Raw genomic sequence first — 21,241 nt, forward strand, 5'->3', positions numbered from 1 at the left:
CGCGCGGCTTCCGCGTCCGGGCGGGCCGTGTTCGGCGCCGTACAGGTCCCCCATCAGCCGGCTCCAACTGCCAGGTGGGCGGCGGGTGGGCGCGGGCGGGCCCGGGGTGGCGCGCGGGCGTTCCTGCTCACCCTGTCGCCTTCCTGTGCAGCCCGAGCGCAGCGCCATGTACGCCGTGTACAAGCAGGCGCATCCGCCCACCGGCCTGGAGTTCTCTATGTACTGCAACTTCTTTAACAACAGCGAGCGCAACCTCGTGGTAGCCGGGACCTCGCAGCTCTATGTATACCGCCTCAACCGGGACTCCGAGGTAGGCAGGCCCGCTGGGGCCGCTGGGGCCGCTGCGCCCCGCGGCGAGGGGCGCCCGGGACCGAGGCGGAGCGGGCCGACGGCGCCGCGCTTGGTCGTGTCCAGGAACCACGTTCCTCGACCTCGTCACTCTCTATTGGGCTCGGCGGCCTACCCTGGGCGTCTCATTTGCTCTTCAGTTTTTTTCAACAAGTCGCCTGAACATGTACCGTGTGCTCGGTTTTAGCGATACGGTAGAGAACAAAACCTGCACACACTTGGAGCAGGAGGACACCTACTGACTAAATACACGCGTGAGAACACACACCTGTGGGCACCCTGCAGGAACAGCGAAGGAAATAGATGAGGGCTGAGGGATCAGAGGAGCCTCCTTTAGACAGAGTAGGCATTCGTTGGGGGAAGAACATTCCTGGCAAATGGAACAAGGCTGGGTGTAGGGTGGGGGAAGGTTGTGGGTTGGAGGTCAGTAAAGTGTGATGAATCCCTCGGTGGGGGAAGCACCGGGGGTGCTCTGATTACCCGAGGTGTGAGGGTTTTGGTGGTGAGGGGTGGCATCTTGCAAGAAGCATGTTCGCATCTGTTCTTGAAAGGGGAGTAAGAGCCAGATGCAAGGATGGGGAGGGGTGGGTTCCAGGCAGATGCAAGGCCAGTGTTCCGGCCAGAAGCATCAGAGGGCAGGCAGGGTTGGACTGGGGTGCAGAGTGGAAGTGGGGCTGGAAGGGTTGTCCTCCGCAGGGCAGGGTTCTGAGTAAGGGCTGGGGCAGCAGGGAGGAGGCCACCTTCCCGGGCACTTACTTCAGGACACTAGTGTTTGTTTTCTGTTAAATGTGTGTACTGCTGTACTAATCCACACGTGATGAAGCAAGCAAAATGCAGAAGAATGTATGAGAGGTTACTGACTGTGTCAGTAAATAGTCTTAGTTTAAGCTTTTGTGATATAGCAGTTTTGAGATCAGCATTTGGCTTTTGTGAACATTTCAGTCCAAAGGGAAAACGAATTTTTGCAAATAAATCGATGTGTCTCTACATTGAATGAGAGCATCTTTGTCATAGTGTATCTGACACTGCCTTTCAGTCAACTTTGAGGGACAAATGGAATGTTTTTACATCTGTATATGTTTTACACGTGGATTCACAGCCCCTTAGCGATCACTCACTTGTCTTTCTAGGGGTCATCTGTTAAGAGCCTGTTTTGTGTGGGCATCTTGGGAGGGGTTGGTGAGCTGCCCTCATGGCTGTGGTTCTGTGGGTGGGGGGCCAGACGCTGCCAGTGCAGCACACGCTGGAGGGCCAGAGTGCCCATGCAGACCACCAGGACGGGATGGGGAGTGGGGAGCCAGGCGAGGTCTAAAGCTCACCTCCTTGGAAAGGTGAGATTTGAGTGGGTGAGGAGGAGCTGATGGGGAGAGCCTTGTAGGTGTGGGGAGAAGAGCTTTGAGGCGGAGTGAAGGTGCCGGGGCAGTAGGGAGGGAAGAGTGGCTGGTCAGGGGGCTCGCAAGGCTGGATCGGGGCATCGGCAGGGCAGCCTTGAGGGCAGTCTTGGGAGCTGAGTGTTGACCTGAGGCCAATGGTGAGTTAAGGTTTGGGCAGACGAGTGAGCTGATCTGACCCTTGTGTCCTGGGGTTACTGTGGCTGCGACAAGTAGACGGCGACTGGGCTGGGTGATCGTTGGTGGGGCAAGCAGGCAGGATAGACAGGATGTGGGGTGTGCAAGGGAGCGGAGCTGTGGGCCGTGCAGAGGCTTTGCCCCAGTTGGACTGCGGGCCAGACTAACCCTGCAAGTGAAGTTGCTGGCACCTGCAGGGGAGATGGTTGCGGGGTGGGGGGCGTGGGGGCAGGAGTGCACTTTGGACGTTGTCGGAGTATGTGTTGCTGTTAGCAGCTTGAAACAGCTGCCGGCGCCTCAGTGTCTATGGTCAGGAAGCCGGGAGCGCCGCCGTCTGCGGGCCCCACAGGGGTATGGTTTCTGCCCTCTCTCGATGCATGCATGCAGCTACTGCAGAAAGCGCCCGTCCTTGCGTTGCGGCCTCCCCCAGGATGAGGGCTGAGAGACCCGCCAGACTGGAAGCCGTGGTCTTTCGTGGCCCAATCTGGATGCTGGTCCCCGTGTTTCTGAGCCTCAAGTGGGTCCCGAGACCTGGACGCACTTGGGGACCCTGATGCGGAAGCCTGGCGTCTGGCTGGATGTGGGCTGGTGAGGCCAGGAGCCCAGAGCAGGAGAGTTAGCACCAGTGGAGAGAGACAGCTCCATGGGGGAGATCTGTGCAAAGGGAAGGGAAGGAATGGAGCAGGAACTGGTAGGAACAGCTGGGTTTTGTGAGGTGAGTGAGGGCCCATTACTGCTCTGAAGGGAAGGAGCACTGGGCAGCCCCCACGTGGAGCGCACCGAGACCCTCAGAGGCTCTGCACACCTTTCAAGAGCTGTGAAGAATCCGACAGGAGGCCCTCTGCAGACCGGATGCGGCCGCTGGGCCTGAGTCAGGTGTTTGCTCCTCAGCCTTTCAGTGTAGGGCAGCCTCCAGCTCCTGGACAGAGGGCAGAGTGTAGTGGCAGGAGGGAGCGTGGCGCCCAGGCGGAGGCCTCGGTGGCTGAGCCCATCGGGGACCAGCCTCGTCACTGCTGCGGGACAGCTTGCCTGGAGCCCCAGACACGCTTTCACCAGGGTGGCACAGTCCTGAGGGCAGCCAGGAGCCAGGACAGCACCACAGGGACCGTGTGGACGGACGCCCGGCCTGGGCCCGGACTGCGTGACGAGAAGGGCCCGTCTCCTCTCTCTCCACGGGGCTAGCCTGGTGTCTGACCGGCGGCCTCGCGGTGGCTGAGCTTCCTGGGCGGTGAGACGAGGCCGGGGCCAGACCACTCGGGGGGCACTACTGCCCTTTTGAGGCTCCTGTCCTTCAGAGCAGCCCCCAGCTGGGATGCAGAGAGGATGGTGAGCCCCACGGGGCCATGTGCAGTCTCCGCCAGGAAGCCAGGTGCACGGGCAGGGCCTGCAGGGTGGCGGCAGGGGAGGGAGAGGGTCCCGAGCAGGTGGTGGGCCTGGCGCTGGGCGTGCGCCTGGCTCGGGCCCTGGGCCGGCAGACCCCGGCCAGCGGCCGGGGCAGGGAAGCTGTGTGTGGGAAGCGGGTGAGTGCCGGCCTGGGGCAGCTGTGACCTTTGAGAGGAAAAGAGATGTAGGAAATGTAGGGCACTTCCCTAAAATTAATGACGGTCCCAAGTCAACAGAAAAGGCGTCACGGACGGGAAGCCTCAACGTTGTAGAGATGTCACCCCCACCCCCACGCGCGCAAATTAATCCAAAATTGTGTCCTTTTTCTCAAAGTTGCAATAAAGTTTCTATTTATCGTGATTCTCAGATTTACATGGAGGAGCCAAAAATCAAGAATGTATAATTTTAGAGATGCACAAGATGGAGCCCTTGTCCTAGAGGGTTGTCAGGGATCGTGTGTGTGTGTGTGTGTGTGTGTCTGTGTGCGTGTGTGTAAGCTGAATTATTAGGTACAGAAAGACAAATTTAAGAGGCCCTTTGGGGGACTTCCATGGTGGTTGCATTGCAGGGAGGGCAGGTTCCACCCCTGGTTGGGGAACCGTCTCCACGTGCTATGTGGCCAAGAAAGAGCTACTTTGGAACTGACCTTTTTGTCGTTAAACTCCCTCTTTAATACTTTTTGCCTTAAGATCTACTCTGTCTAGTAGTAACTTGGCTACCCCAGTTTCTTGTTTGTTTGTTTTCTTAAGTCCTTGCATAGAATATCTTTTTAAAATCTGTGTTGTTATGTTTAAAGTGAACAATAGCAAATAGTTGGGTGTTGTTTATTATTCTGACAGTTTTTGTTGTCTTCTAGCCTGAGTGTTGGTTTATTTATTTTTTCTGTCATGAATGGCTCTGATCTGGTCCAGTTATTTGAGGTATTTTCTTGTGTAGTTGGGTTTGTATCACCATCTTGCATCTTGCTATTCTTTTATTTGTTGTTTTGGATTGATTGGCTATTTTATTTCATTTGATCTCTTCAAGAAATGTTTTATTTGTTGACTTACTTTTAGTTTTATTTATTTGGGTATGCTGGGTCTCAGTTGTGGCGTGTGGGACCAGGATCAAATCTGGCCCTCTGGCATTGGAAGCGTGGGCTCTTGGCTACTTACTGGGTCACCAGGGGAGTCCCTCATTTCATCTTGACTTCTGGTTTTGCGTTTTGTCTTACTCTCTGATGGGTCACATTTGAGGTCACAGCAGTCTCTGGCTGGAGGGCGCCTCCCCAGACAGCCTAGAATCCTTGAAACCCTTCACCGTCTTTCCCTGCTCACTGCGTTCTGTTGTCACAGGCTTGCTCCTGCAGAACATTGTACTGTTGTTAGCATTTTGGTTTTACATAAATTCAGATTCTCAGAAAAGCTGCAAAAGCACCAGAATTTCCTGCATACCCTTGTCTACAGTCGTGAACGTGTTGCTGTATCTCTGGCTTTTTCCCTGGGCCTGGAGGATCCCCTTGGCGTTTCCCAGAGGTCACCACATCTGTGCATCCAGGCAACACCACAGTCCCTGCTGGGACCACAGGCCCGTGCGAGTCCAGGCCTGGTCAGATCCTTGGTGTGGTCCTGGGCGCTGGTGTCGGTGGCTTGGAGAGGTGGGTGGCCAGCCAGCCTCCCCACTGTGACACGGACTCGAGGTGGAAGGTGCCGTCCGGTGCTCAGACATTCCTCTGCGCTCGGCGTCTGTGGCGTGGCGGGGTGGCTGGGGCGCACCTCGCTCAGCCTCTCCCCGCCTCCACGTGTGCCTGCCTCCCTCCCCCCAGGCCTTCCTTCATCTATCATCACACAGTTCAGTTCACACTGTGCAGGAGGCTGTCGTCTTTTTTTGTCATCTGGGGTCTTCAGCCCGAAGAGCTTCCTTTGGTAATTGTTGAAGAGTGTTTCTGACGTTGATGATCTCGGTCCACTTTGGTTTGTCTGAAAATGTTTTTATTTCCACTTCCTTTCTGAGGGATGCTTTCATTGGGTTTACAATTCTAAGCTGACTGTTTTCTCCTTTGATCACCTTAAAGACCGTCTCTGGCTCCTATAGTCAGTTGTAATGAAGGTGGCATCTCTGTTCTCTCGGACTGCTTTTATGATACTTGTCTTTGTCTTTGATTTTCTGTCTTTCAACTGCGATGTGCTTGGCTGTAGTTTTGTTTGTGTTTGTCCTGCTTTGGGACTTGCTGACCTTGAGTCCGTAGGCTGATGCTTCTCATCAGGATATTTTGGTTATGTCTTCAGTGAGAGGTTCTGTCCTTTTCCTCCCTCTACCTTCTAAATTGCCAGTGGTGTGTTAGACTATTTAATTATGTCCACGTGTGTCTTAAAATTAGTTATATTTTCTCTCTGTGTCTTGTTATTGCCCAGAGTGGCAGTCAGTCTGCATCTTGGCCCTGTGTCTGGCCAAGGGGGACGGTGTCCTGGGCTGGACCCATCGCCGAGGGCGACTTTCATGTCCAGTTCAAGTGCGTCCCTGTAGAGACCCGCCTGGGATGACTTTATTCAGGAAGTTGTATTCTGGATCAGCAAGGGGTTTCTCTCGTGAATGGGACTCGTCTGTTATCAAGTGCTCAAGATAGTCGCTGAAAACAGCAGATGGTTTTTCTCCCTGCTCGAGAGCGGTGGGCTGTAGCGAGGGGCGTTCCCGGGATGCAGCTCAGTGGTGGTGTGGCCGCCTCCCCTCACCAGGGTCCTGGGCCCCGGGCCCGCTTGGAGGACGTAGATGGGGTGAGGCCACGGCCCCGCTAGGGTCACTGGCACAACCAGCTGGGCTCAGCAGAGCTGGGGTTCCTTCTTGCCAGCAAGCACGTGTCATCCCTGGCTGGCCCAGTGTGAGTCTGATTGGTTGTCTTGGGGGGCACATACAGTGCTGTCCAGCCTTCGACCCTGAGAGCCCCAGTGTTGGGAGAGCTGGGGGCGCTTCCTGCAGGCTGGTCCCCCGCTCCCCGTTGAGGGCTCTTGGCCACAGGGCCAGTTGTGGGTAAGGTGGGCCCCTCACAGTTTTTTCCTTCTTCCTCCCTCCTTCAGGCGCCGACCAAAAATGACAGGAGCACAGGTGAGTGAGCTCAGGGTGGCTGCCCAGCCGTGAGCCCTGGGGTGGGGGCTGGACGTGGGCCTCAGGCCCTGTCCCCTTTCTCTCCGCAGACGGGAAGGCCCACCGGGAGCACCGGGAAAAGCTGGAGCTGGTGGCTTCCTTCTCCTTCTTTGGCAACGTCATGTCCATGGCCAGCGTGCAGCTGGCCGGCGCCAAGCGGGATGCCCTGCTCTTGAGCTTCAAGGATGCCAAGGTGGGGCGGGGGTCGGGGTGGGCAGGGGTGGGATCTGGGGGCTGTGGGGGGCGGGCCCCATTCTGACCTGCTGCCCCCAGCTGTCGGTGGTGGAGTACGACCCGGGCACCCACGATCTCAAGACCCTGTCTCTGCACTACTTCGAGGAGCCTGAGCTGCGGGTAGGGCTCGCCTCCCCACCCCCAACCCAGCCCCATGTCTTGGTGGTGGGGGCCGCTCCTGCCTGACACCCCTCTCCCGCAGGATGGCTTCGTGCAGAACGTGCACACGCCCCGGGTGCGTGTGGACCCTGACGGGCGCTGCGCCGCCATGCTCATCTATGGCACGCGGCTGGTGGTCCTGCCCTTCCGCAGGGAGAGCCTGGCTGAGGAGCACGAGGGGCTCGTGGGGGAGGGGTGAGTGCGCGGCCGGGGCGGGGGCCCCAAGTAGCCCAGCTCCGCTGCCCCACGCTGCCCCTGCTGACGCCTGCTGCCCCCAGGCAGAGGTCCAGCTTCCTGCCCAGCTACATCATCGACGTGCGGGCCCTGGACGAGAAGCTTCTCAACATCGTCGACCTGCAGTTCCTGCATGGCTACTATGAGCCCACCCTGCTCATCCTGTTTGAGCCCAACCAGACGTGGCCTGGGTGAGGGCGTGCGGCCTGGCTGTGCGCAGGGCTTGCTGCGGGGGAGGAGCCTGGCTGGCCTCCGGGGAGCGGGCGTGCAGGCCGGCCCCGCGCTGACTCCTGTTGGCCCCCAGGCGGGTGGCCGTGCGCCAGGACACGTGCTCCATCGTGGCCATCTCCCTGAACATCATGCAGAAGGTGCACCCTGTCATCTGGTCCCTCACCAGCCTGCCCTTCGACTGCACCCAGGCCCTGGCGGTGCCCAAGCCCATAGGTGAGAGGGGCCTGGGCCGGGTTGGGGTGGGGTGTGTGGAGCGTGCTGGGCCCTACCACCAGCGTGTCTGTTCCAGGCGGGGTGGTGATCTTCGCGGTGAACTCGCTGCTGTACCTGAACCAGAGCGTCCCTCCCTACGGCGTGGCTCTCAACAGCCTCACCACCGGCACCACTGCCTTTCCCCTGCGTGAGTGCTGGGGAGCAGGGCCCGGGGCGGCGGGGGCTGCTGCTGGGCCTGGCTGACCACCCCTGCCCACAGGCACCCAGGAAGGTGTGCGGATCACCCTGGACTGTGCTCAGGCGGCCTTCATCTCCTATGACAAGATGGTCATCTCCCTCAAGGGCGGTGAGATGTGAGTTCCCGCTCCGGGGCCCATCCTCCCTGGCGGGGGAGTGGTCCCCCCGCCCCAGCTGAGTGTCCCCCTCGCCCCCCGCCCCGGCAGCTACGTGCTGACGCTCATCACGGATGGCATGCGCAGTGTCCGGGCCTTCCACTTCGACAAGGCTGCCGCCAGCGTCCTCACCACCAGCGTGAGTGGGGTCTCGGAGGGCGGCCCCGGGCCCCGGGCTGTGCCGGCCGCACCCTCACCCGTCCCTCCCGCAGATGGTCACCATGGAGCCCGGGTATCTGTTCCTCGGCTCTCGTCTCGGCAACTCGCTGCTCCTCAAGTACACGGAGAAGCTGCAAGAGCCCCCGGCCAGTGCCGCCCGTGAGGCTGTGGACAAGGTGAGTGCAGGCCCGTGGGGATGCAACCCCTGCAGGCGGCCTCCGGGGTGCTCAGTCCCTACTCCTCCCGCCTCACAGGAAGAGCCGCCCTCCAAGAAGAAGCGTGTGGACGCCACCGCGGGCTGGTCGGGTGAGGGCTGTTTGGGTGCGGGCTGACTGTCAGGTGGGGGCTGGTGGGGTGCGGGCTGGTCAGGTGAGGCGCTGGTCGGGTTCGGGAGGGCTGTGTCAGGCTGGTCAGGTGCGGGAGGGCTGAGCGTCATGCTGGTCAGTGGTAGCCTGGTTGGGTGCAGGAGGGCTGAGCGTCAGGCTGGTCTGGTGAGGGGCTGGTCGCGTGCGGGAGGGCTGAGCGTCAGGCTGGTCGGGTGAGGGGCTGGTGGGGTGAGGGGGCTGGTCGCGTGCGGGAGGGCTGAGCGTCAGGCTGGTCTGGTGAGGGGCTGGTCGGGTGCGGGAGGGCTGAGCATCAGGCTGGTCAGGTGTGGGCCAGCAGGTGGGCTCAGGTGGGCTCTCGTCATGCTCCAGGGGGCAAGTCAGTGCCACAGGACGAGGTGGATGAGATTGAAGTGTACGGCAGCGAGGCGCAGTCAGGCACACAGCTGGCCACGTACTCCTTTGAGGTGAGGTGGGGCTCAGAATGGTTGCCTGGTCCTGGCCAGCCTGCCGCCTGACCACTGCCGTGCCCACAGGTGTGTGACAGCATCCTCAACATCGGACCCTGTGCCAACGCTGCCATGGGCGAGCCCGCCTTCCTCTCTGAAGAGGTGCCCACCGGGGGATGGGGGCGCAGGTTGGGGTGGGCCGGGGCTGGCTGCACAGCAGAGGTGCGGCCCTCAACCCCGCCCCTGCCCCGCGCAGTTTCAGAACAGTCCGGAGCCAGACCTGGAGATCGTGGTGTGCTCCGGCTATGGCAAGAACGGGGCCCTGTCGGTGCTGCAGGTGAGGGGCGGCGAGGAGGTGCCTCCTGGTGGGGCCTGAGTGGGCTGCTGACCCCCGCCTGTCCTTCCAGAAGAGCATCCGGCCCCAGGTGGTGACGACCTTTGAGCTCCCTGGCTGCTATGACATGTGGACCGTCATTGCCCCCGTGCGTAAGGAGCAGGTGAGTGTGCCCAGGTTGGTGACATCCAGCTGGCGATGCTGGCCTACACCTGGCCTGTGGCGGGCGCCCAGGGGCCACGGGGCCTGGGACCCAGCTCTGTGCCACTCAGGCTTGCTGCTCAGGTGGCGTGGGCTGGACCAGGAATGTCTGCCCTCTTCTGCCTTCACAGGAGGAGACCCTCAAGGGGGAGGGCACAGAGCCGGAACCTGGTGCTCCTGAGGCCGAGGATGACGGGCGGAGACACGGGTTCCTCATTCTTAGCCGGGAAGACTCTACCATGGTGAGGTGCCTGGAGCCCGGGTTGGGGTCCTGCTGTGAGCAGGGCCCCTCACCCACCACTGCCCACAGATCCTGCAGACGGGGCAGGAGATCATGGAGCTGGACGCCAGCGGCTTTGCCACGCAGGGCCCCACGGTCTTTGCTGGCAACATCGGGGACAATCGCTACATCGTGCAGGTGTCGCCACTCGGCATCCGCCTGCTGGAAGGAGGTGGGCCAGGCCTCGGGTGGGTGGACCCGGGCCCGGGGCTGGTGCATGCCACTGCCTGGGGCTGACTGGCCTGTGTCCGCAGTGAACCAGCTGCACTTCATCCCCGTGGACCTGGGCTCCCCCATCGTGCAGTGTGCCGTGGCCGACCCCTACGTGGTCATCATGAGCGCTGAGGGTCACGTCACCATGTTCCTGCTCAAGAATGATTCGTACGGGGGCCGCCATCACCGCCTGGCACTGCACAAACCACCCCTGCACCATGTAGGCACCCTGCTCTGTCCCAGGGCCTGATGACCCCTGCCCGCGTGCCCGCACCCCAGCTGAGCACTCTCCCTCCCCGCAGCAGTCCAAGGTGATCACACTGTGCGTGTACCGGGACGTCAGCGGCATGTTCACCACCGAGAGCCGTCTGGGTGGAGTCCGCGACGAGCTGGGGGGCCGTGGCGGCCCTGAGGCCGAGGGCCAGGGCGCAGAGACCAGGTGTGCGAGGGCGGGGCCTGGTGCAGAGACCAGGTGTGCGAGGGCAGGGTGGGCGCAGAGACCAGGCGTGCGAGGGCAGGGTGGGCGCAGGGACCAGGTGTGCGAGGGCAGGGTGGGCGCAGAGACCAGGCGTGTGAGGGTGTGCGGGGGCGGTGGGGAGGGGAGGGCAGGCCGCGCCCCTGTGCCCGTGACCTGTGCCGCCCGCCCGTCTGCCGCAGCCCCACGGTGGATGATGAGGAAGAGATGCTGTATGGGGACTCCGGCTCCCTCTTCAGCCCCAGCAAGGAGGAGGCGCGCAGGAGCAGCCAGCCGCCCGCCGACCGGGACCCCACACCCTTCCGGGCCGAGCCCACCCACTGGTGCCTGCTGGTGCGGGAGAACGGAGCCATGGAGGTGCGTGGTGCCCTGTGCCTGCGCCCCCCGGCCTGCTGGGTGCCCGATGCCCCGCTCACTGTGCTGCCCCACAGATCTACCAGCTCCCCGACTGGCGGCTCGTGTTCCTGGTGAAGAACTTCCCTGTTGGCCAGCGCGTCCTGGTGGACAGCTCCTTTGGCCAGCCCACTACCCAGGGTGAGGCCCGGAAGGAGGAGGCCACGCGCCAGGGCGAGCTGCCCCTGGTCAAGGAGGTGCTGCTGGTGGCGTTGGGGAGTCGCCAGCGCAGGCCCTACTTGCTGGTGAGTGCACCTGCCTGCCCTCCCTGACCCAGCCTGCCCGCAGGCCCTGCCCCCTGACGTCCCCTGTCCCCAGGTGCACGTGGACCAGGAGCTCCTCATTTATGAGGCCTTCCCCCACGACTCACAGCTCGGCCAGGGGAACCTCAAAGTTCGCTTCAAGAAGGTGCAGTGACTGGCAGGGCTGGGTGTGGGGGCGGTGAGGCAGGGCTGGGTGCCCCGGCCCTTAACTGCAGCACCCCCAGGTCCCCCACAACATCAACTTCCGGGAGAAGAAGCCAAAGCCATCCAAGAAGAAGGCAGAAGGGGGTAGCACGGAGGAGGGCACGGGGCCCCGAGGCCGCGTGGCGCGGTTCCGCTACTTCGAGGACATTTACGGCTATTCTGGGGTAGGCCGGCCGCTCTGCGGAGCAGGGTTGGTGAGCACGGGGCCTCCCCCAGTGTGAGGGGCTTCCTCACACTGTCCGCCCCCAGGTGTTCATCTGCGGTCCCTCGCCCCACTGGCTCCTGGTGACTGGCCGGGGGGCCCTGCGGCTGCACCCCATGGGCATCGACGGTCCCATCGACTCCTTTGCCCCGTTCCACAACATCAACTGCCCCCGCGGGTTCCTGTACTTCAACAGACAGGTAGGGAGGCCCCATGAGGCCCGGCCAGGCGTGCCAAACCCCTCCAAGGACAACTGGGCAGGATCAGGTGCTGGGGCCCAAGAAAGAGGCCCTCAACCCATGGCTGGGAATGGGGGGGCCGTGGCGTGGAGAGTCGGGCTGTCCGGCGGGTGGTGGGAGCCAAGGTCAAGGAGGTGATGTGGGGCTGAATGCTGGAGAGGCTTGGAGGACAGGGAGATTGGCAGTGGAGGGTGTGGCCCACGAGGGCACAAGCCGGGTTCAGTCACTGGTCTGACCACTGGGCGCCCAGCTCTGCTCAAGGCGCCGGGTGACTGGATGGGATGCTCAGGTATCCTGAGCCTGAGCTTCGTGTCACAAAGATGACAGCAGCAGCCCCATGGGCTGCCAAGAACTCGGTAGGCACCAGTGCACTTAGGCCCGGACTGGAGGGGAGCCACTGGGCCCTGTGCCTGTGTGTAGGTGCTGGCATGGCGTGCGCGTGGGTGTCCCACCCTGTGCCTGCAGCCTCCAGTGCCCCCTAAGCCCGGCCTCAGGCGACACCCATGGCCAGACCTGGGCAAACCTGGGTGAAGGGACAGGAAGCCCCTGAAGAACAGGACAGCGGGCCACAGCCTCCGTCGCTGCCCCTGTTCCAGCGGAGCCGAGGGCTAACCTGAGGGAGCCCTCGAGGCCTGGGTTCACCAGCTCGGCCTTCAGTGGGCGCCAGGCCTCCCTCACCCCTGTGCCCACCCAGGGCGAGCTGAGGATCAGCGTTCTGCCCGCCTACTTGTCCTACGATGCCCCGTGGCCTGTTCGGAAGATCCCATTGCGCTGCACCGCCCACTACGTGGCTTACCATGTGGAGTCCAAGGTCTGTCCCCACTTGGCTAGTGACCCTCGGGGCTGGGGTGGGCTCTGGCTCCTGACACCCTGCTCTCCCCAAGGTGTACGCCGTCGCCACCAGCACCAGCACGCCTTGCACACGTGTTCCACGCATGACGGGCGAGGAGAAGGAGTTTGAGACCATTGAAAGAGGTGCGCGGGGCTCCGCGTGGGGCCTGTCCTGGGGGCCACTCCTCCCTGATGGTCCTCTTCTGTCCTCACAGATGAGCGGTACGTCCACCCTCAGCAGGAGGCCTTCTGCATCCAGCTCATCTCCCCAGTCAGCTGGGAGGCCATCCCCAATGCCAGGTGAGGCTGTGCCTGGGCGGGGCAGGGTGGGGCGGGCCGGGACTGGTCCTGACTGGGGCTCCGCCCGCAGAATCGAGCTGGAGGAGTGGGAGCACGTGACCTGCATGAAGACTGTGTCGCTGCGCAGTGAGGAGACCGTGTCGGGCCTCAAGGGCTACGTGGCCGCCGGGACCTGCCTCATGCAAGGGGAGGAAGTCACGTGCCGAGGGCGGGTAGGTGGCCAGCGGGGCTTTTGAGGCAGGCAGTGCCCAGCACCCTGACTCAGCCACCCATCTCCTCGGCAGATCCTGATCATGGATGTGATTGAGGTGGTGCCTGAGCCTGGCCAGCCCCTGACCAAGAACAAGTTTAAGGTCCTGTACGAGAAGGAGCAGAAGGGCCCCGTGACCGCCCTGTGCCACTGCAATGGCCACCTGGTGTCGGCCATCGGTCAGAAGGTGTGCGCCCACCCCCAGCGCCCCCCCGCCCCCCCCGGGGCACCCCCAGCCACTCACTGCCTCCCCCCGCCCCAGATCTTTCTGTGGAGTCTGCGGGCCAGCGAGCTGACGGGCATGGCCTTCATCGACACGCAGCTCTACATACACCAGATGATCAGCGTCAAGAACTTCATCCTGGCCGCGGATGTCATGAAGAGCATCTCGCTGCTGCGCTACCAGGAGGAGAGCAAGACCCTGAGCCTCGTGTCCCGGGTGCGGAGGGGGCTGTGCCGTGCCATGGGGGCTGGGGGCTGGGGCCTGGGGCCTGGCGGCTGGCCCAGGCCGTCCTGATGCCCGCCTTCCCCGGCCCTCCTGTTGTTAGGATGCCAAGCCCCTGGAAGTGTACAGCGTGGACTTCATGGTGGACAACGCGCAGCTGGGCTTCCTGGGTGAGTTTGGGGGCTGGGGTCCCTGAGATCCCGGGTGTGCACAGGGGCTGACTCGGCTCTGATCCCCAGTGTCCGACCGTGACCGCAACCTCATGGTCTACATGTACCTGCCGGAAGGTGAGTGCTCCCTCCCTCCTCTGCCGGGTGGGGTCAGGCGGGGGCCAGGCGGGCAGTGACCTGAGGTCTCCTGTGGCCCAGCCAAGGAGAGCTTTGGGGGCATGAGGCTGCTGCGCCGGGCGGACTTCCACGTGGGTGCCCATGTGAACACGTTCTGGAGGACCCCGTGCCGGGGGGCCGCTGAGGGGCCCAGCAAGAAGTCCGTCGTGTGGGAGAACAAGCACATCACATGGTTCGGTGAGCGTGGGCCGGGGTGGGGGCAGCGGGCCGTGGCGGGGGCACTGTGCTCATTCCCTGTCCCCTCAGCCACGCTGGACGGTGGCATCGGGCTGCTGCTGCCCATGCAGGAGAAGACCTACCGACGGCTGCTGATGCTGCAGAATGCCCTAACCACCATGCTGCCCCACCACGCTGGCCTCAACCCCCGCGCCTTCCGGTGAGCCCACCCGCCAGCCTGACCAGACCCCCCGGGGTCAGCCCAGACCCCTCATGGCCTGTGCCCTCCGCACCCCCCAGGATGCTGCATGTGGATAGGCGCGTCCTGCAGAACGCTGTGCGCAATGTGTTGGATGGGGAGCTGCTCAACCGCTACCTGTACCTGAGCACCATGGAGCGCGGGGAGCTGGCCAAGAAGATCGGCACCACACCCGACATTGTGAGCCACCCCCATCCACCCCCGCCTGCACCCCGCCGGCTCCCCGCCCTCACCCAGCCCTCTCTCCGTAGATCCTGGATGACCTGTTGGAGACGGACCGAGTCACTGCCCACTTCTAGACCCCTGGATACTGCCACTCACCCCACCCCCTTTTTGTACAAAATAAAAACACTTGTTTTCAGAAGAGCGTTGTAATTATTTTGGGGTCCCAGAGCATCCCCTACTCCAACAAATCACAGTCACTTGGCCCTGGCCGGTCGCGTGGTGGGATGAGCTCTATGGTCCTGCCCAGAATGCCTAGGTCTCCAGGTACTTGGACAGCCCCTTGGTGTCAGGCATGATGCCTAGGTAGACCAGAACTCGAACCAGGAGGGCAGTGAGCCGCATCGACAGGGTCTCCAGCCTGTGTGGGGGCATCGGGGGAGGCAGGTAGGTGGGGAGTGGGCCCTGGCTTCCCGTCCTCCGACCCCCACACGCCAGCTCACCTCAGGGCCACTTCAAACTTGAATGTCTCCCAGATGACCCTGATGTGGCGCAGGATGCTGGCACCGTAGATGCTCTGGTACGTGGCACCTGCCAGGCGGCTCCAGCCCCGGACCGCGCTGCACAAGAGACCGCATGTGAGGCCGGTGCGGCTGCCCGCCCCCACCACCCCAGGCTGCGCAGCCCTACCTCTTGGCCATGAGGAAGTAGCGGTCCACTGGGGCGCCCAGGGCGTTGTTGATGGCGCGCACGGTGTTGACGTTGCGCAGCACGAGCAGCATGGAACGCGGTAGGGCCTTGAGCACGGCCATGACCTCCTCAAAGTGCTCGCGGGCCATGTCCTGCATGTAGGCCGCCTCCTCACGGCTCAGCAGACGCGAGCGCCACAGCTGCCCCAGGTGCACGGGCCGCTGCATGAGCACCTCGGAGAACAGGAGGTAGTCTGGGGGGGGCCTGAGCCAGGCTGTGCCCCATCCGGGCCGCACACCCACCCCCCGGCCTCACCTTGCACTCCCAGCTCGGCTGCATGCGCCTTCATGGCCGCCTCGTCCCTCAGGATGATGGCCCGCCACAACTGGCACAGAGCGAGCCTGTCCCTGCAGGCCCAGCAATGAGCAGGGCAGGGGGGGTGGTGGCCAGTCAGGGGGCATGCCCACCCAGACCACAGACCCAGCTTACTTCTCGTCCAGGAACTGGTAGAGCCCATGGTCCAGCAGCACCAGCTGGGCCTTCCCATCTGGGCCTTTCCGCACCAGAACTGGGGAGGGGCAGGCTTTAGTTCCCTGGTTCTGGGGTGCAGCCCCCAGCACCCCATCCCCAGCCCTGGGGCTCTCCTTACCATTGCCAGGGTGGGGGTCAGAGTGGATGAAACCCGTGTAAAAGATCTGTTCAGCAAAAGCCTTGATCAGCTTCTCTGCAATCTGGGCCAAGGACAGGCGGGGGTGGGGATGGGGTCAGACCACATGCCATCACACCAGACCCAGGCCACACCCTCCAGTCCAGCCCCACAGCCCAGGACACACAGCACTCACATCCTGCACCGCCAGCCCCATGCTCTGGATGGCCTCCACGTCATTGACCTTGCAGCCCTCATAGAACTCTGCCGTCAGCACGCGCTGGGAGAGAGCAGGAGTCAGAGCTCCCCTACCCAGGGGCCCCAGCCCACCTTACTGGACGTGCCCCAGTACACACAGGCACCACCCGGGGGCCCCAGCCCACCTTACTGGATGTGCCCCAGTGCACGCGGGGCACCACAACGTGGCGGAAGTGTTGCAGCTCCCGTGCACAGCGCTCAGCGTTGCGGCCCTCGTTCTCAAAGTCCAGCTCCTGGGCCAGGGTCCCCTTGAGGTCCTGGGGACCATATGGGCAGTTGGGGGTCCAGCCTGGGAGCCGGCCCAGCCCAGCCCCCTGCCCCACGGTACCTGGAGGACCCAGCTGAAGCCGAAGCTGGGGTGCATGAACTCCACGAGATGCAGCAGGAGCTCCAGGGTGTGGATGTCGCCGTCGAAACGGTCCCGCAGGTCGATGTACTGCACCTGCACGGGAGGCTTCAGGAGGGCCAGCCGCCGGCACCCCGTGCCCCCACGTGCCCTGGGGACCCCTCGTACCTTCACGGCCACCACGGTGCCATCATGCAGCCTGGCACGGTGAACCTGGGCCAGGCTCGCTGCAGCAATGGGCTGGTAGTCAAACTCCTGGAAGAGTTCATGGGGCGGGGCCTGGAAGTCTTCAAGGAACAGCTCGTCCACCTGGAAGAATGGGCCTTGAGCAGTGTGGGGGATGCCGTGGGGCCATACTACCTGCCTCGCGACCCGGGGGGCAGGCTCACCTCCCGGAAGCCCCGCGTGAGGGCCCTGTCCTCCAGCACCCGCAGCGTCCTGATGTACTCGGGGGGCAGCAGGTGGTTGAAGGAGCAGAGCCCCTGGCCCAGCTTCACGTACAGGCCCCCATTGCTGATGGCCCCCGCCACCAGGGCGTCAGCCGCCCGCTGATGACATGCAGACATCACCTCCAAGTACCTCGGGCTGTTCTGACCACAGGTAGAGAGGACAGGGATGGGGGCAGGCAGGCCCCTGCTCCCCCCAGGCATGCCTACCCCACAGACACAAGACGGGCCGGCCAGGACGCAGGTACAAACCTCCTCCACCCCATGTAGGATGACGTTCGTGCACCACCAGTAGTCCAGCGAGATCTGCAGGCCGACCCGCAGAGACCTGCGGGCAGAGGACGCCCTCAGCCCCAGCTGGCCCGTGCAGCAGGCACCCCACCAGCGCCTCGGATGGCTGTGAGCACCTAGGGGATGCCGCGGGGCTCTCGGGACTGCGCGGCCAGCAGATCCATCTCAGCTCCTGGGCTGGGCACTGGGCAGCCTGCATGCATGCCACCCCTCGGTCCCTGCACGCAGATGAGGGGTGCCCAGGACAGCAGGGGGCGCGGTCCCTAATGAGCAGACGTGTTCCTTCATTCTTTCATAGCACTTGTTACATAGGAAAGCCCACCCTTGAGCAAAGCCGCTCCGTCTGTGGACACACTCGCTCAGCCCGTGCACAGCGGCCCGGCCTCCTCTGCACTTGGCTGCGCTCTGTGGACTGGAGCCCCGGGTTGAACCCCAGAGCCGTGGGTGCACCCCAAGCAGTCTCACAGGCCCCGGCCTTCTGGTGTGGTCTGGGGTCATCAGTCCCTTCTGCAACCCAGGCTGTGGACACGGAAGCCCCGGATCTGGAGAGGGGAGGATCCAAAACCAGGTTCCAGGCCCTCACTGAGCACCACAAACCAGGTCCACCCAGCCACTCCAGCAAAAAGGACTGTCTGAGCACGGCAGGGTGAGCAACGACACAGGTTTCTCTGAGCTCCCAGGACCCGAGAGAGCTGCCCTCCTTCCTCAGTACTCTATCCAAAAGCCAACGCACGGTCTGCACAGAGGCTGACAGTGAGGTGCGGCCAGGGGGGTGAGGTCTACACTCGGGGGTGACCAAATAAGTCACTAATTTAGGGACAAGGGCAGCCGGGTGTCTCCCAGGTAGAGAAAACGTTACAGACACAGAAAGAGCAGAAATCCGGAGGACTCGCATTGAAAATGGAACGGTACATTTACCACTGACAATGGCAAACAGCTGGACTGCATGCGCAGCCCGGAGCAGCAAGCACACTGGCGCCGCGCCAGGGCCCCTGCCCATCCTGAGGCTGGATGGTTGCAAGGCTGAGCCTAGAGTGACTGTGGTGCCAGCGGGAGTAAAATGCTCGAAGGATGGATCACGTTGGAAGGATTAAAAAATGTCAGAAATAAAATGCTGTACGTTTGAAATGATTTACAATAAAACTGTAGAGATTAAAATAGAGGGTCACAAGTCAGGTGTGGGGGCTCCTATAAACCAAGCCTGAAGAGCTGCAGCAACAGGCCAGCAGTGACGCCATGTGTCCGGTACAGGCTGATGCAACCAGGGTTGGGGGAGACACACGGGAGGACAGAGCTCCCTGACGGTGGAACAGCCCTTGGGGGTGGATGGGACGGCTGAGCCAGGAGGACGAGCTCACAGGACAAGCACCAGAAGGGAAGGCGCTAAACCAGCAGCAATGGCAGAGGGCAGGGCACCGGCGTCAAAGTACGAGGGAAGACGAAGGCCAAACGTGGGACAAACCACGAGCACACGTCAGACGTACACACGTCGGCAAAGCTTTTCCTGTAAAGGTTAGACAGTGAACACTGGGCCTCAGGGGCAGCCTCAGCAGGGGTGGGGGGCGGGGCTGTCCTCCAAGGAGCTCACTCTACAGAGCAGGCAGCGCCTCGGACCTTGTATATGGCACAGGGCCAGGGTGCTGACCCGATGGCGTCATAAGGCCTATTGGCCCGCAGACATGTCAAAGTCATATGATGCAGAATTAACGTGAGCCTGCTCCTGTAAACCTAGAGGTTTCCTAAGCAAGGCAGCTGATGCCGGCCAGAAAGGACAACCGCAGCATTAGAGTTCAGGGTCTTCATTCAGTCAGGCCTATGGAGCGCAGCCCCAGCAGAGATTCTGAACACCACAGTAGGGGGCCAGAGGCAAGGGTGTGGGAGCTCTGAGGCGGGGCCGCCCAGACCCCTCCCGGGCACCCCGTTCTCGTGTTGAGTCTAGCTTCACCTTCTTGTAGTAAAAACACCAAAATCAATATGGTATTTTCTGAGCCATCCAAGGAAACTATCAAAACTGAGGGAGGGTGGGGACCGCCCCATGTGTAGCCCGTGGTTTGAGGGGAGGGAACCCATGGGGACGCTGGGACTCACAGCTGCTGTCAGACGCCCTGGGCAAGGGGGGGTCTGAGGACCGTGCCCTGAGCCTGAGTTTAGCCACGAGAGCCGAGGAGACTCGGAGAGCTGTTCCAGGCTGAAGGAGGCTAGACTCAGGCCCAGATGGATCTGCATGTGGAAAAGGCTGTTACTGGAGGGCCTGGTAACACAGGACGGGGTCTGAGGGTTAGAGGGTCACAATGTGTCTGAAGGCTCCCTGATCGTGGCTGTGGAGGAGAATGTCCTTGTTTAGGAAATACTCAAGGTTTCAGGAATAATGGAGCATGTTGATACTTGCCAATGTTTCAAAAAGAAAAAAGTTGTATTATTAGTCCAACTTCTTTGGACATTTAAAATTGTGCCCAAAACAAAAACAAAAACAAAACACCACAGGATTTGTAAAGTTAAAATTAAGTAAGAGGTGGGGTCAGAAACCACCCTCAAGCACCCCGGACCTGTGAGCGGGCCTGGCGCGTGCGCTGTGTCCCAGTCCTCCTGCCACAGCAGGACGAGCCTGCCACCCTCGGGCGAGCCAGGCCCGACTTCCTGGGCTCCTGCCAGCACGCTGCAGGCTCCTGGGTCTCCAGGGGCCCCATGGTTGCCCTGCACCCACCAGGGCTTCGCCAGGCCCACCCGTTCTGGCAACTGTCAGGGCTGAGAGCTGAGGAGGCCGCGCAGCTGGTGGGGAAGGTAACCTCTCTAGCGCCACTCCACTCAGTCCTAGCTCGGCTTCTGAAAACTGGCTGTGAAAGCCCCTTGAAGGAGGGAAGAGGAGGGGGTGGGCACGCCGAGCCTGCATGCAGGGGACAGCAGCATGTTCGAGCTGGAAGGGGAAATGGCCCGGACCCACTGAGGCCGCGGGACGGGCCCACCATGCTGCGGCCGCAAGGGGAGAGCTGGCCCCGCCCACCCCTGGGCTGTGGAGCCTGAACCCTGCAGAGGCCGCTGCCTGGAACCTGCTCAGGAGGGCAGCCAGGAGTTCCAGGTAGACCCACAGGTGGGAGGAGGTGAGGTGCTCATCTGTCCGCCCACCCGCAGCTGCCGCTGGGGTAAATCTCAACGAAGTGGCAGCCAAACGCCCTTGTCCTAGGCATCGTGATTCTCCACTGGGCCCCGAACTGGGCCGCCCAAGGGCGGGGGGCTCAGAGCTGGCGGAGCACGACAGCCGCAGCGGCCTCCTCAGGCAAGGCCGCGCAGGAGCTGCCTTGGGCCATAGCCTCCCGGCCCCTCGGCAGGGCGGGGTGGGCTGAGGTCTCCCACTACGGGAGCTGGCTTTCAGGCCTCTGTGGCAGCAGGCTCGGACCTAGCTGGAGCAGGACGCCTGCCCAGGCTTCTCAGAAGGAAGACCGCCCGTACCGCCCCCAGAACCCTGACTGGGAGATGCAAGAACTCCAGTGACCAGCACAGCGTGGTGCTGGTCCAGGCGACTGCTAGTGGAGGCAAGAAGGAAGCCCCCCACAACCCTGAGCTCTCCTTGGGAAAGCAGGGGCGGCCAGAAGGGAGACAAGGCAACGGCCAGAGGTGGGTCTGTGGGGGCCACACCCTGTGCAGACAGCTTGGTCCCGCAGTGCTCAGTCGTCCCTAGGGCAGAACAGCGCCCCGGGGAGGTAGTGTCAAAGAGCGCCCAGCAGAACCCTGCAGCCCCAGCCCCCGACGCAGCCGTGCCCGCCCTACCTGCTGAAGCGCCCAACGCCGTCCACCACCAGCCGCATCCGCCTCCTCTCCTGGGCTCCCGCCGTCAGGTACCGCACCCCGAGCAGCAGGGGTGCCCCCAGGGCCGCAGCCAACAGCGCCTTCCTCCACAGGGGCTGGGGCCTCGGGGGCCTGCACGGACACGGGCGCACGGCCCAGTCACCCGGGCGGCTCTGCCTTGGCCAAGGCCACAGGCGCTGCAGCTGCACTAGGACCTCGGCAGGCGGCACCGACTTCAGGCGCTTGACCTGCGGGTCCAGGTCACCCCACTGAGGCCCCCAGACACCCGGACCCCACGTGGGCTCCATCCTGCCACTGTCCACCCAGGCCTTGGACCCTCCAGCCCCTACCCTCGCTGCCCCCTGGTCTCCAACAGGCGTGCCCCACCCCCCAACTCTTAGCCCACAGGCCCCA

General features: G+C 62.6%; 2 protein-coding genes across 8 annotated transcripts in view; one reads left to right on the top strand and one right to left on the bottom strand.

Moving 5' to 3' along the window:
• Positions 1-14,569, top strand: CPSF1 (cleavage and polyadenylation specific factor 1). 3 transcript variants are annotated; one of them, XM_040261509.1, is made up of 38 exons: positions 1-74; positions 152-310; positions 6,353-6,380; positions 6,470-6,612; positions 6,693-6,773; positions 6,856-7,007; positions 7,091-7,237; positions 7,351-7,490; positions 7,567-7,677; positions 7,750-7,843; positions 7,934-8,021; positions 8,095-8,217; positions 8,296-8,347; positions 8,737-8,831; positions 8,901-8,975; positions 9,070-9,150; positions 9,221-9,310; positions 9,480-9,590; positions 9,659-9,800; positions 9,883-10,061; positions 10,144-10,280; positions 10,499-10,673; positions 10,748-10,954; positions 11,028-11,117; positions 11,197-11,340; positions 11,426-11,578; positions 12,312-12,428; positions 12,502-12,592; positions 12,664-12,748; positions 12,819-12,960; positions 13,033-13,185; positions 13,261-13,437; positions 13,547-13,613; positions 13,683-13,730; positions 13,812-13,967; positions 14,037-14,166; positions 14,247-14,385; positions 14,457-14,569. In XM_040261509.1, exons 2-38 carry the CDS (start codon positions 167-169, stop codon positions 14,502-14,504), a joined length of 4,335 nt encoding a protein of 1,444 aa, XP_040117443.1. In that variant the 5' UTR covers positions 1-74; positions 152-166; the 3' UTR covers positions 14,505-14,569. The 3 variants fall into 3 exon arrangements, with proteins under 3 accessions (XP_040117443.1, XP_040117440.1, XP_040117442.1); XM_040261506.1 differs by having other exon boundaries at positions 5-74; positions 6,446-6,612; XM_040261508.1 differs by having other exon boundaries at positions 5-74; positions 6,446-6,612; positions 10,147-10,280.
• ADCK5 (aarF domain containing kinase 5) overlaps positions 14,561-21,241 on the bottom strand; it is a 13,556-nt gene continuing 6,875 nt past the window's right edge. For 2 of the 5 annotated variants that reach the window (XM_040261511.1, XM_040261510.1), the window contains 13 exons: positions 20,810-20,959; positions 17,006-17,081; positions 16,697-16,897; positions 16,476-16,616; positions 16,290-16,403; positions 16,087-16,218; positions 15,900-15,983; positions 15,707-15,788; positions 15,547-15,625; positions 15,373-15,464; positions 15,058-15,310; positions 14,871-14,987; positions 14,561-14,788 (listed from right to left, as the gene is read on the bottom strand). In XM_040261511.1, the coding sequence (XP_040117445.1) occupies positions 14,683-14,788; positions 14,871-14,987; positions 15,058-15,310; positions 15,373-15,464; positions 15,547-15,625; positions 15,707-15,788; positions 15,900-15,983; positions 16,087-16,218; positions 16,290-16,403; positions 16,476-16,616; positions 16,697-16,897; positions 17,006-17,081; positions 20,810-20,959 (1,627 nt within the window). In that variant the 3' untranslated portion in view covers positions 14,561-14,682. Of the gene's footprint in view, positions 14,789-14,870; positions 14,988-15,057; positions 15,320-15,371; positions 15,465-15,546; positions 15,626-15,706; positions 15,789-15,899; positions 15,984-16,086; positions 16,219-16,289; positions 16,404-16,475; positions 16,617-16,696; positions 16,898-17,005; positions 17,082-17,366; positions 19,502-20,809; positions 20,960-21,241 lie in introns of those variants that run through there. The other 3 variants (XR_005724622.1, XM_040261513.1, XM_040261512.1) reach the window with 3 other exon arrangements.

The sequence above is a fragment of the Oryx dammah genome, unplaced genomic scaffold (genome assembly GCF_014754425.2).
Source record: "Oryx dammah isolate SB20612 unplaced genomic scaffold, SCBI_Odam_1.1 HiC_scaffold_19, whole genome shotgun sequence".
NCBI classification, from domain to species: domain Eukaryota; kingdom Metazoa; phylum Chordata; class Mammalia; order Artiodactyla; family Bovidae; genus Oryx; species Oryx dammah.